Genomic DNA, 19,830 nt, shown 5'->3' on the forward strand with positions numbered 1-19,830 from the left:
TGTGATGGGCCTGTTCATGTTATCTACTTCCTCTTTACTTAGTTTTGGAAGTTGGTAGGTATCTAGGAAATCGTCCATTTCTTCCAGGTTCTCTAACTTGGTGGCATATAGTTGTTCATAGAAGCCTCGCATGATATGTTGAATTTCTGCAGTGTCTGTTGCGATATCTCCTCTTTCATTTACTATCCGATTTATTTGGGTCTTCTCCCTTTTTTGTTTTGTGAGTCTGGCTAAAGGCTTGTCGATTTTGTTCATTCTTTCGAAGAACCAACATTTACTTTCGTTGATCTTTTGTATGGTTTTCTTATTCTCAGTGTTATTTATTTCTGCCCTAACTTTAATGATTTCTGTTCTTCTGGTTGCTTTAGGGTAGTGCATCGCTTCTTGCACGTGACTTTTCATTTGTGTGTGTCATCTTTGGTGACAGACTGTTTGAATACTTGGATCTAACTTGTTTAGAAGTAAAGAAACTTCTGTATTTGAAGGTTTTAGTTATTTATTAATGAGAAAGATAAGAGAGAGAGAGCCAGACATCACTGGCACATGTGCTGCTGGGGATTGAACTCAGGACCTCATGCTTGAGAGTCCAGTTCCTTAGCCACTGTGCCGCCTCCCACACCACAAGAAACTTCTGTATTTGTATTGCCACTCCTTGATTTAGAACACGGAGGGTGTGAGTAGTCCCTTGTGTAATCTGATATATTTACTAAATAGCAAGTTATTTGTTGACTGTGTGAACACTGGTTTTACTATTAAACGATGAAGTTGCCCTGCCTAAGGAAAGTGGTCATCTCAAAAGGAACATTGTATTTGTTGTGTAAACATAACGTAAAGGAGTGATTCTTCTTATGTAGTCAGGGAATGAACCCAATACCACTACTGCAGTTGCTGGAGCTCCGTGTGCCTGCACTACGAATCCACTGCTCCTGGAGGCTATTTTTCCCCTTTTGTTGCCCTTGTTGTTTATTATTGCATAGGACAGAGAGAAATGGAGAGAAAGATAGACACCTGCAGACCTGCTTCACTGCCTGTGAAGCAATCCCCCTGCAGGTGGGGAGCCGGGGGCTCAAACTGGGACCTTACACCAGTCTGCCAGTCCTTGCATGCTTAACCCACTGCGATACTGCCCAGCCCCATATATATATGTATGTATGTATTTTGGATAGAGATAGATAAATTGAGAGGGAAGGGGAAGTAGAGAGGGAGGGGGGGAGGGAGAGAGGGGGGAGGGAGAGAGAGGCACCTGTAGCACTGTTTCACCACTTGTGGAGCTTCTGCCTTCCTTCCAGATGGGTATGAAAGGCCTAAGCCAGGATCCTTGTGCACTGGGATGTGTGCACTCCACAAGGTGCACCACCCAGTCTCTTTATTCTTTATTTTAGAGAGAGAGAGAGGAGACACGACACCACTCTGTCATCCATTGTGCTTTCCCAGCGCTCCACTTGATAAGGTGCTCAATCTACTCGTTGCCTTTTGTTCAAGTTATGTAGCCTGGATTTTTTTTTTTTTTCTTTTAACACTATCTTTTGTTTGCTAGACTCTGGGGATAGCGAATAAACCAGGTGAGGATTCCTCCTTTCTGTACTATTTAGAGAGACAAGGCAAAAAATTTCAAACTGTACATCACGATAATGTCTTGAGTTGCTAGTGCTTCCTTCTATCTTATACTATTGAAAGTAAACCCAGGGAGTCGGGTAGTGGTGCAGTGGGTTAAGCACATGTGGCGCAAAGCACAAGGACCGGCATAAGGATTCCGGTTCGAGCCTCCGGCTCCCCACCTGCAGGAGAGTCGCTTCACAGGCGGTGAAGCAGGTCTGCAGGTGTCTATCTTTCTCTCCCCCTCTCTGTCTTCCCCTCCTCTCTCCATTTCTCTCTGTCCTATCCAACAACAATGACATTAGTAACCACAACAGTGTTAAACAAGAAAGGCAACAAAAGGGAAAATAAATATATAAAAAAATTAATAAAAATAAAATAAACCCGAGGTGTGTGTGTATGAAAGCGAGGCTTTGGAAATAAACCCTCCTGTGATTCATCTGGTGTGTTGCTAAAGGTCATTCATTGTCTTTCTTTTTTGGATATTTTATTTTTTAATTTTTTTATTATATTTATTTATTTATTAGATAGGGACAGCCAGAAATCTAGAGGGAACGGTTGGATAGAGAGCAAGAGAGACAGACACCTGCAGCACTGCTTCACCACTCGTGAAGCTTTCCCCCTGCAGATGGGGATTGGAGACTTGAACCTGTGTTCTTGCACATTGTAACGTGCGCTCAACCAGGTGCGCCACCACCTGGCCCCTATTTTATTTACAAAGAGATACAGAGGGCAGATCAGAGCACTGTTCAGCCTGCATATCTGACATGCTACCCCGATGCTGTAGCATGTACCCCCAGCCCCCGTGAAAAGCTTTTTAAGCTCTTGGCCATATTCTTTTCTCTGTTGATAGGATAGAGAAGGAAGTGGAAGATAGAAAGGGAGAAAGGTAAGACACTTTTTTTTTTAACATAAAAGAATATTCAAGTTCATTTCCAATCAAGAATCATCTTAGAGAGGCATATAGGGATGGTGGAGGGGAGGGGAGGGGAGAATAGTTGTGAACCTTTGAGCTCACAGGCTACAGTGCTGTTTGATCCAGGGGTCAAACCGCCAGTCCCCACCTGTAGGGAGGAAGCTTTGCAAGTGGTGAAGCAGAGCTGCAGGTATCTCTCTGTCTCTCTCCTTCTGTCTGCCTCCTTCTCAATTTCTCTGTCCCTATGCAGTAAATAATTTTTTAACATAATTCTTCTGTACATAATTTTTATTTTCCTTTTCTTTTTTATTTATTTCTTTATTGGGGAATTAATGTTTTACATTCAACAGTAAGTACAATAGTTTGCACATGCATAACATTCCCCAGTTTCCCATATAACAATACAACCCCCACTAGGTCCTCTATCGGTAAGACACCTTCAGACCTGCTTTACCACTCATGAAGCATCCCCCCTGCAGTTAGGGGCTGGGAGCTCAAACCCAGGTCCTTGTGCATGGTGATATGTGCACTTAATTGGGTGGGCCACTGCCCCCCCCCATTTTACTTCTCTGATCATGCTTTTTCATCAACTTTTCAAACATGACCTGTTTCCTTTTTCATCACTGGCGCTCACCAAGTAATGTTGGCATTTTCACATAGACACCATGACTCACTCAGGTGCTTCCTTCTGGTGGCCAGGCTTGAAACCGGGTTATTTGCACCATCCAAGTGATTTATCTTGTAGGCCTCTGCTTTTTTTTTTTCTCCCCCCTCTTTCCTCTGTAATTGTTACATCTTTCCAGATTCTCACACTTACCCTCTAAGAGCTAGTCCCAATCTTTCATGAAATGGCCTCTTTTTTTATTTTTTATTAATTCCTGTGGAATTTAGGCTGTGTCATATAAGTTAACTTTCTTGTCTTGCAGTATTTGATTCCACACTTTGGGCAGGGTGGCGAGGTAGATACCATAATGGTTATGTAAAGAGTTTCTCATGCAGTCTCTCATGCCTGAGGCACCAAAGTCCCAGGTTCAATCCCCAGCACCACCATAAGCCAGAGTTGAGCAGTGATCTGATAAAAAAAAAAAAAAGATTCCACACCTATATTTCCCTTCCCCTCCGCACACCTCCCCTCTCCTCTCTTTTAGGTTTTACATATTTATTTGATAGAAACAAAGAGGTTGGGAGGAGGGAGGGAGATAGCGAGAGAGAGACACTTGCAGAACTGCTTGTGAATCTTCCCCCCTGCAGGTGAGGACTAAACACTGGTCCTTGCACATGGTCATGTGTGCTCCCCACCAGGTGTGCCACCATCCAGCCTCTTTCTTATTCTTTTTATTTCAGGATCAGGAGAAGCATCATGGTGCTTAATTTACCATCTGTGAAGCTTCTCCTGGTGTGGTATTCTCATGTGGTGTTGGGACCTGAACCCAGGGCATCACATATGGTAAGGGGCATGCTATACCTCGTGCGCTGCTTCTGGCCCCTAAGTTAGTTTTCTTTTTTTGAGAGCATATTTCATGGTTTTTTCTTAGTAGCTTGCTATAAACTACAAGAGTAAAAATACTCACATTAACCCAGTTTTTTTTTTTTTAGACAAGAACACTGCGTAGCCTCTTACAATAAGTTCTTAGTAACTTTAAGCTATTGGTAACATGCTTAGAAGGGGGCAGGTGGCAGTGCACCTGGTTCAGTGCACACATTACAGTGTTCAAGCCCCTGGTCCTTACCTGTAGTGAAGCAATATTATAGTTCTCTCTCTCTCCCTCTCCCTCTCCCTCTCCCTCTCCCTCTCCCTCTCCCTCTCCCTCTCCCTCTCCCTCTCCCTCTCCCTCTCTCTCTCCCCCTCTCTCTCCCCCCTCCCCCCTCTTCCCCTCTCTCCCCCTCCCTCCCTCCCTCCCTCTCCCCCGCCCCCTCCCCATTCCTATCTTCCCCATCCCTCTCAGTTTCACTGTCTCTATCCAGAAAGAAGTAAACAAGTAAAATATCTAATTTTAAAGAATACATGTTTGGAAATCAGTAAACTACCTGAGCAAGTAAGACGGAGAAGCGGGGTTTGAGTGAGTGCCATGTGTGTATACTCCATAAGAGTACATTGGTACTATGTGCTGCTCATTATCTCAGGGAAAGCTGGAAGCTGTCACACTGGAACAGTTAAAAGTACATGAAGCAGCTCTATTTCCAAGTTGCCCAGTGGAGCGGATAGACAAGTAGATAATGTGAACTGGTAGCCTTGCGTAGGGGAGTGACTGATAGCCTTGGGTGAGCAGTGCAAGAAAGAAGCTTCAAAACAACAGCAGTGATTTAAATGGACCTTGAGGAATATATGAGGAAAAGTTTGTGTTATGTACCTGGTATGTGTAGAAAAATTGGTGAGGTATTTCTTGTAAGAAGACTTAGGAGGCTATGTCAGAGAAGAAATGAAGCAAGAGTGAGGATATATCAACCCCTTTATTCATTTCTCTTATGCCTTTTTCTTTTTCTCCCTATTGCCACTATGGTAATTGCCGGGGTTTAGTGCCTGCACTATGAATCTGTGGCTCCCAGTGGCCATTGTCCCCCTTAAAATTTAAAAATATGTTTAGAGTGGGAGGGAAGGAGGGAGAGAAAGACACCTGCAGCATCGCTTCACTGCTTATGAAGATTTTTTCTGCAGGTGGGGACGGGCGTTGAACCTGGTTCTTTTGGGTGCATCTACAACCCAGCCCCCATAAGACATGTTATGAAGAGATTTTTAAAAAAATTTTTAATTTTATTATTGGGTAGAAACAGAGAAATTGAGAAGGGAGGGGGAGATAGGGAGAGAGACAGAGACATCAGCAGCTCTGCTTCACTTGTGAAGCTCCCCCACTGCATTTGGGGGTTGGGGCCTTCAATCTGGGTTCTTGTGCATTGTAACTTGTATACTCAACCAGATGCACCACTACCTGGCCCCCCGAAGAGGTTTTCTTTATCCTTGAGTGTGCTGGAATATGAGGAGAATAATTGAATCAAATAGCAGTTACTAAGGAAAATTATATGCTGACATTGCTCTTAAGCTAACAATTTGGATTACCATTTACTTAATTTTATGAGATGACTGTATTTTATTTATTTATTTATTTATTTAAATTAGAGATTATGTTTATTTTCTTTTTAGAGAGAGAGAGAGAGATGGAGAGAGACCAGAGCACTGCTCAGCTCTGGCTTATGTGGGGTTGGGGTTTTAAACCTGGGACCTCAGAGCCTCAGGCCTGAGAGTCTTTTTGCACAACCATTATGCTGTCTCCCCAGCCCCATCGTATTCTTTTTTTGTGAAGTTATTATTTTTAGTGTTATGATTACCATTTTGTGGATGTTGAAATCGACATACAAAAGAACTAAAGTTATGTGAGGCGAACGAACCTATAACCATTACATTACAGAAACAGCTCTAAAGTCATTGTTAAAGTCACAGAGCTGGGAAGAATTGGACTACAAGCAGTTTGTACAGAACTGAAATTAGCTTTTGTGGGATGGTAGTTGTTTTAAGGCATTGATTCTAAGTGAGTGAGCGATTGGGTTACCTTAGAATTACTTGCACATTTCAATTTGCTAAAACAAAACAAACCCCTACTTTTTGTGTTTGGATTTACAGCCTGCTTTTTTTACTCTCCACCTTGCTTGAGTCACTGGGCAGGAGTATGGGCTCAAAATTTTGGTAGATAGCACAATGGTTATGCAAAGAAACTCATGCCTGAGGCTCCAAAGTCCCAGGTTTAGTCCCCTGCACCACCATTAACCAGAGCTGAGCAGTGCTTTTGTTAAAAAAAAAAAAATGGTGGTGAGTGCAGAGTGAAACTGTACCCGTGTAATTGTACAGTCTTACAAACCATTATTAAATCACCAGTTGAAAGAAACAAACAAAAACAATGTACCATTTATATGTGAGAGATAATTTGTGGGTTCACCATTTTATTTTGTTTTGTTTTTAGATAGAGACAGGGAGGTAAAGTACCAGAGAGAGGGAAAGAGACCACAGCGTCAGAGCTTCCTTTAACGTGGTGGGGACTGGGCCTGAACCTGGAGTGCACACATGCCAAAGCAGTGCGTTGTCCAAGTAACTGGTTTTGCTGGGCCCGTTGATTTTCTTTTTTTGTTTGTTTTTGCTTCCAGGGTTATTGCTGGGCCTCTGTTCGGTACTACAATCCACTGCCCTGGTGGCTTTCCCACACCCCCCCCCCATTTTTTGGACAAGACAGAGAAATTGAGAGGGAAGGGGGAGATAGAGAGGGAGAGAGAGAAATAAACACCAGCAGACCTGCTTCACTGCTTGCAGAGCTTCCCCCCCACCCATAGGTTGGGAGCAGGGGCTCGAACTCGGATCCTTCTGCAGGTCCTTGAGATTAGTACTATGTGTGCTCAACCGGGTGTGCTACCACCCAGCCCGTGTGTGTGCGTGCGTGCGTGCGTGCATGTGCGTGTGTGTGTGTGTGTGTGTGTGTAAATTGAGAAAGGGGGCAGGCTCTGTACATACTGGCTTGATTACAATACCTTTGTGGTTAAGGTTGAAATTGGGAAATCATACTTTGTTTCTGATGGATGTGTCTAAGTTTATTATATTTTTCTTCCTTTCCTGTTGTCTTTTTCCATTTATTTGTTGAAACTATTGCTTTGTTCTGTTAAATATGACTTTTTTGTTGTTGGATTTAACTGATTTTGAAACCTTATGGTATCAGTCAATATAATTCTAGCCCATGTTTTTTTGTAAATTGGTAGCTCTATAAAGCTTGATTAAATCCAGGATCTGATTACATTTCCTTTAAAAGGACTGTTTTTTCCTTTTTATTTTATTTTTTTAAATGTTTATTGTTGCCCTTGTTTTATTATTTTGTTATTGATGTCGTTGTTGGATAGGACAGAGAGAAATGGAGAGCGGAGGGGAAGATAAAGAGGGCGAGAGAAAGAGAGACACCTGCAGACCTGCTTCAGCGCCTGTGAAGAGACTCCCCTGCAAGCGGGGAGTGGGGGCTTCAACGGGGATCATTACTCCGGTCCTTGGGCTTCATGCCACGTGCGCTTTACCCGCTGGCTACTGATGAGTCCCCTGTTTTTCCTTTTTATCTAGGAAAAATTATTAAAAACAGAATGCTTGCACACCTGTCAGTAGGCTTCACATGTCTTGTTTTATCTACAATCCTCTTCTCTCTGAGTATTATTTTAAAGCAGTAGGAGTCTTTTTTTTTCTTTTCTTTTTTTTTAACCAGAGCACTACTCAGCTCTGGCTTATGGTGGTGGTGGGATTGAACCTGGAACTTTGGAGCCTCAGGTATGAGAGTCTCTTTGCATAACCATTATGCTATCTACCTCCTGCCCAAAGTCCTATTTTTAATTAAAGAATTTCTTTTTAAAAAATATTTTATTTATTTTAATGAGAAAGAGTAGACACAGAGGGAAAGATAGCACGAGAAAGGAAGAGACCAGAACACTTCTCAGCTCTGGCTTGTGGTGCTGGGGATTGAACCAGGCACCTCAGAGCCTCAGTCTTGAAAGGCTTTTGCATAACCATTATGCTGTCTCCCTAGCCCAAGACTTTCTTTTTTTACATGCCCAGGCTGACTCATTCTTTTTAAGTTTTATTTATTTATGAAATTTCAAGTAGAGGGGAGAGAGAGAGGGGAAGAGACAGCTACCTTGGCACTACTCCACCATACATGGTGTTCCTCTGATGTTGCTCTTGGCCTCTCATGTGCTGGGGCCTCAGTTCCAGGCAACAGCAGTGTGCGCTCTGTACCTGTGTTCCACCCCCGCCCCGACCTTTTTCAGTTTTCTTTTACTAGAGCACTGCTTGGCTCTGACTGATGGTGGTGCAGGGGCTTGAACCTGGGACTTTGGAGCCTCAAGCATGAAAGTCTGTTTGCATAACCATTATGCTATCGACCCTCTGCCCTGTCCTTATTTTTTAAAAGATGTATTTAAACAAGAGAGGGGATATACCACAATACTGCTCTGCTGTCTGTGGTGCTCCCATGTGGTAGCTGCTGCTGCTTGAATCCAAGGCCCACACTTGGTAAGACTGTAAGGCACCTTCACTGTCAAGTGATCTTTTGACCCCTGTAATTTTTTTTTACATTGTTTTGATTAGAATTTTGATTCAGACTTCAACACCATATTCAGTAAGTACTGAAAATTTAAAATATTGGATATTGTTTTGTTAAGTCTAGTGCTGAGTAGTGACTTCCTGTTAGAGTGCACGTGCTACCAAGTTCAAGCCCTTCATCCCCATCTGCAGAGGGTGACTTTCCCAAGTAGTGGTAAGCTATGGGTGTCGAGGTGTCTCTCATTCTCTCCTTCTCTCACCCTCTGTGGGAGAAAGAAAAAGGGAAAAACTGGTCACCGGAAGCAGTTGAGCCAATGCTGGCACTGAGTCCTAGTAATAACCCCTGGTTTTTGCTCCCAGAATTTTTTTTTTTTTTGAGAACTGCCTAAGAAGAAAAGTGAAACATAGGGGCTGGGCAGTGGCGCCCACGGTTAAGTGCACATTATCACCACTCACGAGGATCCGGATTCGAGCCCCCAATTGCAGGGAGGATGCTTCACAAGCAGTGAAGTAGGCCTGCAGGTGTCTGTCTTTCTTTCTCCCTCTGTCTACCCTTCCTTCTCAATTTCTCTGTCCTGTCAAATAAAAATAAACAAATAAATAAAAAGTAGAAGGAAAAAATGGCCACCAGGAGCAGTGGATCTATAGTGCCAGCACTGAGCCCCAGCCAGACCCTGGAGGCAAAAAAGAAAGAAAAGCAAAGCATTTTGTGGACTTAAATAAAGAAAGAAATAAATGAAGTCTTGAATCTGAGCCTTTGTCAGCCAGAGGATACATACAGCTGTAATGTTTTTTTCACTTTGAGTTTCCAGTCACTGGGATCATTGCGTGGGTCCTTGAGCTTTGGCCACTTGCTCTTAACCTGCTGTGCTGCCGCCCGACTCTCAGATTCTATTTCGTATGAGAGACCAGAGCTTTCTGTCATTTATGCTGTTCTGTTTTTTTTTTGACTCTTTGTTTTTAGGCAGTGCTGGAATTGAACCCAAGCCTGCCAGAGGGTGCGTGCCTGACTGCTGCTCTGTGGGGAAGACACATAAGTTTTTTTCCCTCTTGCCTCCGGAGTCATTTCTGGGCCTCGATGCCTGCACCATGAATCCACTGCTCTTGGAGTCTATCCCCCCCATTGCTGCTCTTGTTGTTTTATTGTTGTGGTTATTATTTTTGTTGTTATTGATGTCATTGTTGTTGGATAGAACAGAGAGGGAGAGAAAGACACCTGCAGACCTGCTTCACCACCTGTGAAGCAACCCCCCCTATAGGTGGGGAGCCAGGGGCTTGAACTGGGATCCTTATGCAGGTCCTTGTGCTTCGCGCCACATGCGCCTAACCCGCTGAGCTACCGCCCGACCCGCATAAATTTATTTTATTTTTTAAATATTTATTTAAATATTTATTTTCCTCTGTTGCCCTTGTTGTGTTTTCTTGTTGTAGTTACTATTGTTGTTGTTACTGATGTCATCGTTGTTGGATAAGACAGAAATGGGGAGAGAAGGTTTGGAAGACGGGGAGAGAAAGACAGACACCTACAGACCTGCTTCACCGCCTGTGAAGCGACTCCCCTGCAGGTGGAGAGCCGGGGGGCTCGAACCGGGATCCTTAACGGTGCTTGAGCTTTGCGCTACGTGACTTAACCTGCTAAGCTACCACCTGACTCCTAAAGATATAAGTTTAAGGCACTTAATTGGTGACATTTGTTCAAGTATTTAATTTTTTTAAATTTTTATATTTATTTCCCTTTTTGTTACTCTTGTTTTTTTATTTTTGTTGTAGTTATTATTGTTATTGATGTCATCATTGTTGCCTCTAGGGTCATTGCCGGGTCTTGGTGCCTGCACCACAAATCCACTGCTCCTAGAGACCATTTTTCCCCTTTTGTTGCCCTTGTAGTTTTATCACTGTTGTGGTTATTATTATTGTTGTTATTATCGCTGGATAGGACAGAGAAAAATCAAGGAGGGGAGACAGAGAGGGGGAGAGAAAGATAGACACCTGCAGACCTGCTTCACCACCTGTGAAGCGACTCCCCTGCAGGTGGGGAGCTGCGGCCTCGAACCCGGATCCTCACACCGGTTCTTGCGCTTTGCGCCATGTGCGCTTAACCCACTGTGCTACCACCCGACTCCCTTGTTCAAGTATTTTAACTGTGGCATCTCAGCAGCCACCAGAATAGGCTAATCTTTTAGCTAAGGCTGCACTTAAGTAGAAAAACCCAATAAATGAGACGGTGTTTGAAAGTGCAGAAATTCAGTTATGTAGAATTGCGAAGTTAGTTTTTTTTTCTCTCGTGTGATGTAATTTCAGATTGGTAGTAGCCTAGGAATGAAAACTAGGAATGAGAAGGTCTGGTTCAAATGCTGGTCTGATATTCACAGACTGGATGATTTTGGTCAAGGTATTTTAACTATTGAATTCATTTTCCATACCTTTAAAGTAAGAGTGCTAGATTTGGCAAAGTTTCCCATAGGGTCTGGTTTGTAGTAAGTTCTATAACTAATGGTTTACTGCTTTGAATTTAGGAGTTTCTCTCTCTGTGCAGTGGGAGATAAAGAATTTCAGAATCACAGGAGTCAGGCCATAGCACAGCGGGTTAAGGATCCCGGTTCCAGCTCCCTGCTCCCCACCTGCAGGGGAGCGGTGAAGCAGGTCTGCAGGTGTCTATCTTTCTCTCCCCTCTCTGTCTCCCCTCCTCTCTCAATTTCTCTATGTCCTATCCAGCGATAACAACAACAATAATAACCACAACAATGATAAAACAAGGGCAACAAAAGGGGAAAAAAGGGTCTCCAGGAGCAGTGGATTTATGGTGCAGGCACTGAGCCCCGGCAGTAACCCTGGAGGCAAAAAAAAAAAAGGTAAGAATTTCAGAATCAGAACAAAAGGAATAGAAGGAGTCTTGACCAGCAGGTGGTATAGTGGATAAAGTGTTGGACTCTGGAATCAGTAGGATCCTAAGTTTTATCCTTTGCATCACATATGCCAAGGTGATGCTCTAGTTCTCTCTCCTCTTTCAAAATCTAAGGGAGGGAAAAAATGCAGTGAGTCTCACTCAGATCATTTAGTTCAAGACATGAAAATCTTTTTCACAACCACTGTGCTATTGTTCTCTGTATACCTTAAGCTTCCACAGTTCAAATGTCCAGTATTTCTGAATAACTAGTAGGAAAGCTACTCAGCAAAAAACAAAGCAGAAACATTGCATTCATGGTTTAATTGACATATATGATGAACTGCTCAAGTCATCTCTCATATTTTTCTTTCACCTCTAATATTAGATATTGTGTTCACAATTGTTAAAAAAAAAAAAACAAAAACCAAAACACACATTTGAAAGCAAGTTAAATCTTTCAAGTACTTTCACTTCTAAATACTACGTGCTTCAGTCAGGATCTATGTAACAAGTGCCTTTCCCTACCAGCACCTGCCCTCTGAAATAATACAGAACACAAAATTTGGCTCTCAAGGATTTCCAGTAACTTAGACTCTAGTTTCAGGTGAATTTAATTATAGGCTAATATACTCCAGAGTTTGATCCATCACAAAAGATTTGGCCCTTTCTGAAATGATAAAAACATTATTAGTAAAGCTAGTGCTATATTTCTTCTAAACAGTTACTCTGGAATAACAGGAGTGTAATCTCATTTTAATAAAAGCATTACCAGTCACAACCAATTGCACCAGTTTAGGTTGATTTTGTGCTTTCACTTTTATAGATCATGCTGCAGTGAACAGGGATTGCAGATCATTTGTATTACTGTTTTTGTTCATTTCCCTGCCTGAGCCTTGTACAAGTACGATTCAAATCACTGCTCCTAGTAGACCCCCGCCCAGTTTCAGACAGACGTGCAAGACAGACACCATAGCACTGCCACACCATTCATGGAACTTCTCTTGATGCCATACATGGTGCTCTTATGTGGTGCTAGGGGCTCTTGTCTTTTTGATGATGGCCAGTCTGACAAGCATGAGATGCTATCTTACTGCTTTTCCCTAATGACTAGTGACTTGAACAACTTTTCATGTATCTGTGGACCTTTGTGTAGTTTATTTAGGTCCTTTGCACAAGAATAGGGTTATTTAGGCTTTTTGCTATTGAATTGTGAGAGTTCTTTATTTACTTTAGGTATGGACTGCTTTCTATCAGATGAGTGGTTCTCATTTTCTTTCCCTATTGTGAGTTTATTTTCACATTATTGGTCATTTCTCTTCTTGCTGCAGGAGCTTTTTAGTTTGATGTAGTCCCACTTTTCATTGTGTTACAGAGGCTCACAAAACCATTATAAGCTGGAGAGAGAGCTTACTGGGTAGATTGAATGCCTTGTCATTTACTACTGCCCATATTTAAGTCCAAGCACAGCATGGGAGTTTCAGGGCACTATAAGAGGCTCTGGTACTGTGGTATTTCTCCCTCTCTCATTTCCTGTTTATGTCTCTGTGTGAGTGAGGAAATGTTGGCCTAGGGAGTGGTAAAATCACATATACATAAGCCCCTCCTGGCTCCTCAAAACCAAATTATCGAGACTCACCTCAAAGAGCTTTTTGTTCCTATATGTTTCACATTTTTTAAGTCCTAAATCCATTTTGGGTTAATGTTTGTGAATAATTTGAGCTATGAGTCCAGTTTTATTAATTTACATCCATTTATCCCAGCACCATTTAGTGAAGAGATTACATTTTCTCCTCTTGAGTATTTTTGGCTTGCTTATTCAATATTAATTGCTAGTGTATACTTTGGTTTATTTCTTTACTCTCAATTATGTTCCACTAGTCGTCTTTCCTGCTCATGCTATACTGTTTTTTTTATTCAGACTTTATCATTTAGTTTTTTTTTCTTTGCATATCAGATATCATTTAGTTTTATAGTATAACTTGAAATTGTACTTTGTTCCTCTGTGGATATATCTCTTTGACTACTTGAGGTCTTTTGTAATTCCATAGAAAAATAATTTTTTTATTTTTGTTACTAGAATACTATTCAACTCTGGCTTATGGTGTGGGGAATTGAATGTGGAACCTCAGAGCCTCAGACATTAAAGTCCTTCCATTAAAAAATTTAGGAGCATTTGCTTATTTATTTTGCCTCCAGGGTTATTGCTGGGGCTCGGTGCCTGCATCACGAATCCACTGCTCCTGGAGACCATTTTTGTTGCCCTTGTTTTTGTCATTATTGTTGCCATTGATGTTGTTGTTGTTCAGTAGGACGGAGAGAAATTGAGAGAGGAGGGGAGACGGGGAGAGAAAGACCTGCAGACCTGCTTCACTCCCCTGCTCTGCTGGTGGGGAGCCGGGGCAGGAACCGGGATCCTTAAGCCGGTCCTTGTGCTTTGCGCCATGTGTGTTCAACCCGCTGTGCTACCGCCTGACCCCTTATTTATTTTCTAATAAGGACTGGTAGTAGAGCACTAGTCTGCTCTGGTATATGTGGTACTGGAGATTGAAAATGCTAGTCCTGTGCTTTGTCTGCTGAGTCACTCCTCCCTCTAGTCACGATTAGAATCTTGACAGATTGCTGTGAATGTATAGATGACTTAAAATTTTTTTTTTATTTTAATAGCACTACTCAGCTCTGGTTTATGATAGTGTAGGGGATTAAACCTGGAACCTTGACACTCAGGCATGAAAGTGTTTTTGCATGATCATTATGCTATCTCCCCTGCCCTGGTAATGACAGTTTAATATTATCTCTTCCAACCCATGAACATGGGATACTTTTCTTTTTTTTTTTTTAAATTTCTTTCATCGGTGTCGTGGTTGTCAGATTTTGCACCTTCTTTTTTTTTTTTTTTAAGACTTTATTTATTAATAAGAAAGATAGGAGGAGAGAAAGAAAGAACCAGACATCACTCTGGTACATGTGCTGCCAGGGATTGAACTCTGGACCTCATGCTTGAGAGTCTAGTGCCTGAGCCACTGCGCCATCTCCCGGACCACTACACCTTCTTATTTAATTAAAGATTGGTTTATTAGGGAGAGAACCAGAGTCCCACTCCAGCACATGGGATGCTTAGGGGGATTGAATTGGGATCTCTTCCTTCAGACTTTATCACACCATCTCCCAGATCCCATTCATTTGTTTATTTATGATTATTTTATTGTTTTTGATTCTTTTTATAGTAGTTCCATTTAGAAATTTGTTTTATTTTAATTTGGAGATTCACCGTCCCCACTGATAACCTGTGATTTTTTTTTTTTTTTTTTTAAACCAGAGCACTATTCAGCTCAGGCTTATGGTGGTGCGGGGACTTGAACCTGGGACTTTGGAGCCTCAGGCATCAGAGTCTGTTTCCATAAACATTATGCTAACTACCTTCCACCCATAACCTGTGGTTTATCAGAATGGAAATAAATAGTTTAAATATGAAAATATTTCTAGTGTGTTTAACCTGTTGAATTTAATAAACTGTATTTAATCTTTCAGAGGTCGAAACAATAACAAAGGACTGACTCAGTCTACGGTGAGTAACTTTAATGCTGTTTTTTGGAAACTAAAACATTGTTTCTAAACTATAGACTGAAAGCCAAGAAGACAAAAAAAGAAATTTTAAATTTCTCTTTTTTCTTGGGCAGGAGTAGAGGGCTAGCGATGTAGCCTCAAGCCTCATAAATGTGAATCATGTCCTGTTACTCTGAGCTAAGCCCCAGCCACTAAATCCCTCCATGGTGCATTGTCTACCTGAGGTCATCTATATAGGTTAATATTGTTGAGTATGAAAGTATTAGCTCAGTGTTTGCGATAATGACAATGTAAAAGTATCTGTAAATTTTATTTTTAATGCAGTGTAACAAATAACTTACTATAAAGACAAATCTGAATGAGTTCTTTCTGGTGTTAACTACCGAGTAGTAGCTACTGGTGTTTATAGACTTCTTTGAACTTTTGGTTTTGAGTGAATGTATTGAAAATTTTTCCTTTTTTTAAAATTATCTTTATTTATTTATTGGCTAGAGACAGCCAGAAACTGAGAGGGGGAGGGTATGATAAGAGAGGGAGAGAGACAGAGAGACACCTGTAGCACTGCTTTACCACTCACAAAGCTTTCTCCCAGCAGGTGGGGACTTGGCTCAAAGCCAAGTCCTTCCACATTGTAACGTGCACTCAACCAGGTGCACCACCACCCGGCCTCTGTAAATTTTTCTTTCATTTTGTAATTTGAAGAGAGACTTCTGGTCTTAAATTAAAAAGATTTATTAATTAGAGAAATTTTAGAACATTGCTCTGGCTCATGTGACACCAAGGATAGAACTTGGGACCTTAAGTTTGAGGCCAGCACTTATCCCTCTGTGTCTCCTCCTGGGTCATCGGCTAGTCTTAACTTTTAGGAACATTTATCTGAAAATAAATTGAACAGGAAAGTCAGCAGGTAGAAGTTCTTTGCGATGGAAGAAAATAATGAGAAGCTATCTATAATTGTTATGACTTTGCTTTTATTAGGCAGGTTTTCTTCAGTATTGGAGTGAGACACTTATTTTCTTCATAAGCCAGAGAGAAATTGAGAGGGGAAAGGGGAAGTAGAGAGGGGAGAGAATGAGTTGTACAGCAGTACTGCACCACTCATGAAGCCTCCCTCTGCAGGTGGAGACTGGAGAACTTGAACTGAGGTCCTTGCCCCTAATGAGAGCACTCAACCAGGGGCGCCACTGCCCAGCTCCAGTACACCTTTCATCCCCCCAGTAGCAACATAACAATGATTATTTAACTACTATGAGTTTGTACTTCATAAAAATACAAGCGTATATACTGAAATTTCTTTCAGTAGGAAAATAAGACTAGAGTAAGGATAGTTTCAGTTTATATTTTATTGTCACCTGAGTTATTGCTGGGTGCCTGCATGACTCCCAGTGACCATTTTTCCTTTTTATTTTTTTCTTAATTTTCTATTTCATAGAACGAATAGATTTGAGAGGAGAGGGGGAAGACAGTGAGAGAGACCTGCAGACCTGCTTCACTGCTGGTGATGTGTTGCCACGGGGGGTGGGGGGCCTAGGACTCAAACCTGGGCCCTTGAGTGGTTGTATGTGCTTAACTAGATACACCATCACCCAGCCCCCAGATAAACTTTTAAAAAAATATGTATTTTACTTATTCATTGGTTAGTGACAGAGAAATCAAGTATGGGAGGGGGAGATACAAAAAAAGAGACACTTGTAGCACTGCTTCAACATTTGCAAAAGTGCCCCCCCCAAGTGGTTATCAGTGGTTCGAACCAGGGTCCTTACACATTGTGACATGTGTGCTCAGCCAGGTACACCGCCACCTGGTCCCAAGGATACATTTTTTAAATATTTATTTTCCCTTTTGTTGCCCTTGTTTTTTATTGTTGTTGATGTCGTTGTTAGATGGGACAGAGAGAAATGGAGAGAGGAGAAGAGGGGAAGAAGGGGGGGGAAGAAAGACAGACACCTGCAGACGTGCTTCACTGCCTGTGAAGCGACTCCTCTGCAGATGGGGAGCCGGGGGCTCGAACTGGGATCTTTACACTTTGCGCCATGTGTGCTTAACCCGCTGAGCTACCGCTCGACTCCCAGGATACATTTTTTTTAGCTGATGTGTGATATGGAGTTATGTTGTTGATTATACCTTAGAGCACTATCAGTGACTCAGACTAGCTTAGAAGATGTGAATCTTCTAGTGTCCTCTTACCACACTCCATTTATTCATTAATATATGCTTAACCCTACTTAGTATGTAGATTAGTGGATTTTGATGTATGTAATTAATTGTGTAGCTATTACCACAGTCAAGACAACAGAATAATTCTTTCATCTCCATTATCTCCTCACACCACATTTTCTTTTAAAGATTTTATTAGTGAGAATGGAGAGAGAGAGAGAGAATGAGAACCAGATAGAACATGCACTGATGGGGATTGAACTTGGGACTTCATGCTTGAGAGACCAGTACACTGTGCCAAATCCTGGACCAACTCATAACCACTTTTAGTATGAATCCTCTTTCTCCTACTCCCCCAGCCACCAATCTATATTTTGTCCCTATGGTTTTGTTTTTTCCTCCTGTGTTAAGAGTTCATTTTTGCTTTTTTCATATTGTAATGTAGTCAGAATGTTATCTGGTGTGACTAGCTTTGCTTTTAAAAACATACTTCTACAGTAAATCAGTTCTTCCTTTAATTTATATAAGGTACTATCAACCTGATTAAATATTTTGTAAAAAACAAAGTTTAATATATACAAGAGTAATGGTTGCTAATAATGTTTTTCTTAATATTCTAGATTTCTTTTGATGGAATCTATGCTAATGTGAGGATGGTTCATATACTCACATCAGTTGTTGTAAGTTACCAGATAATTGGGGTGAAATTGCTTGGGAATGGATCTCAGTACCTTTTTTAAAAAACACACTTATTTATTCATGAGAAAGATAGGTGTGTGTGGGGGGGACAACACTAGACATCACTCCTGGTACATGTGCTGCTGGGGATCTGGAGCTCATGCTTGAGAGTCCAATGCTTTATCCACTGCGCCACCTCTTGGACCACTGAACCTCAGTAACTTCAGGAAGTTAAAACAGGTGGTAACATTTCTTAGTATGCTTAGAAAAAACAGAATGCAAGCTATTGTAAATTAATTTAAAAGCATTATTATTAGTCCTGCTATATACCAGATACTATTAATAGTTGGGTTGTTTTTAGTGCATTATTTTACCACATAATAAAACACGAGTCAAAAATAATTTTATGGGCTAGGGTAGATAGCATAATGGTTATGCAAACACGCTTTCATGCATTGAAGTATTTAGATTGAAAATGCAATACATACCTGCTCTTGATCTAGACTTTATAAAATTTTTGATAATTAAATGTATTAATCTTTTTTATTTTTATTATTTTCTTTATTTACTTAATGGATAGAGACAGACGGAAATTAAAAGGTAAGGGGGAGACAGAGAGAGAGAGAGACAGAGACAGAGAGACACCTGCAGCCGTGCTTTACCACATGCAAAGCTTTCCCCATGCAGGTAGGGGTCGGGGGCTTGAACCTAGGTCCTTGCGCATTGTAACGTGTGCTCAACGAGGTGTGCCAGCGCCTGGCCCCCATGTATTAATCTTTTAAATGTCTGTTAGTAAGCCCCTACTATGTTGAACAAAGTGAAATAGGAATAATTAAATCTTTTGGCTGACTAGTACACTGATTCTTTAATAAATATGTGTTTTTAGGGGTCAAAATGTGAAGTACAAGTGAAAAATGGAGGTGTATATGAAGGAGTTTTTAAAACGTACAGTCCTAAGGTAATTTTTACTCTTTTAAAAATGGAAAGCTCCATGGGTCTATCAACTACTGTGTGTTTGTAGGGTTCCCCCCCCCCTTATTTTGGATAAGACAGAAATTGAGAGAGGAGGGGGAGACGGAGAGGGAAAGAGAGACACCTGCAGCACTGCTTCACCACTGGTAAAAGTTCCCCTCTGCCGGTGGGGACTGGGGGTGGGGCTTGAACCCAGGTCCTTGCACACTGTAAGAAGCTGCCACTGCCCAGCCCCTGTATGGTTTTCTGATAATGTTTATTAGTTTTTAATTTAGCAACTTACAGTTTCTTTCTTACCTCCTGAGTTTCACTGTTCTGCTGCAACATTTTCAGATAGATTGAGATGGAGAGGCAGAGAAAACAGGAGAAACAAACCCATACATAGCACCAAAGCTTTCTTTGGTGTTGCAGGGCCTGGGCTCAAATCTGGGTCTCACTTTCCAAAGCAGCTCAGTATCCAAGGGAGCTATTTTGCAAGCCCAGTAATTTATAGCTAATTTGATGGGTATGTTTGTCTTATTTCTATGCTCATTGATTTTTTTACTTTGAAAAACTTGCCTTTTCTTTTCTTTTCTCCTATTTCTCCCCCCCACCCCTCCAGTAACTTTGCTCTTACACTTCCTCCCCTACCCCAACTCAGTAATAGAAAAATCTCTTGCTAAAAGTGTGAGGAATTGTACCTTAATGTGCTGAGGAATGCCTCTGAAATTTAATTTATAAATCTTTGCTTGTTTACTTTTGTTTTTCGTTTTAGTGTGATTTGGTACTTGATGCTGCACATGAGAAGAGTACTGAATCTAACTTAGGGCCAAAACGTGAAGAAATAATGGAGAGCATTTTGTTCAAGTGTTCTGACTTTGTTGTGGTCCAGTTTAAAGATATGGACTCCAGTTATGCGAGAAGAGGTGGGTTTAACTATCTAAATTTGCTGCATGGTTGATTAGATTTAGTAAAACTGCTATTCTTTATATCCATCGGACTTTAGTTTTTAATGTGTGTGTT

The 19,830-nt window shown here is 41.4% G+C and overlaps 1 protein-coding gene across 6 annotated transcripts in view; it reads left to right on the forward strand.

The window, feature by feature from the left end:
* ATXN2 (ataxin 2) overlaps nt 1-19,830 on the forward strand; it is a 102,575-nt gene that overhangs the window by 15,718 nt on the left and 67,027 nt on the right. For all 6 annotated transcript variants that reach the window (XM_060193085.1, XM_060193087.1, XM_060193082.1 and 3 more), the window contains exons 2-5: nt 14,986-15,022; nt 17,799-17,858; nt 18,743-18,814; nt 19,583-19,733. In XM_060193085.1, coding sequence (XP_060049068.1) covers nt 14,986-15,022; nt 17,799-17,858; nt 18,743-18,814; nt 19,583-19,733 — 320 coding nt within the window. The remainder of the gene's footprint in view (nt 1-14,985; nt 15,023-17,798; nt 17,859-18,742; nt 18,815-19,582; nt 19,734-19,830) is intronic.

This window comes from Erinaceus europaeus, chromosome 6 (assembly GCF_950295315.1).
Source record: "Erinaceus europaeus chromosome 6, mEriEur2.1, whole genome shotgun sequence".
Classification (NCBI taxonomy): domain Eukaryota; kingdom Metazoa; phylum Chordata; class Mammalia; order Eulipotyphla; family Erinaceidae; genus Erinaceus; species Erinaceus europaeus.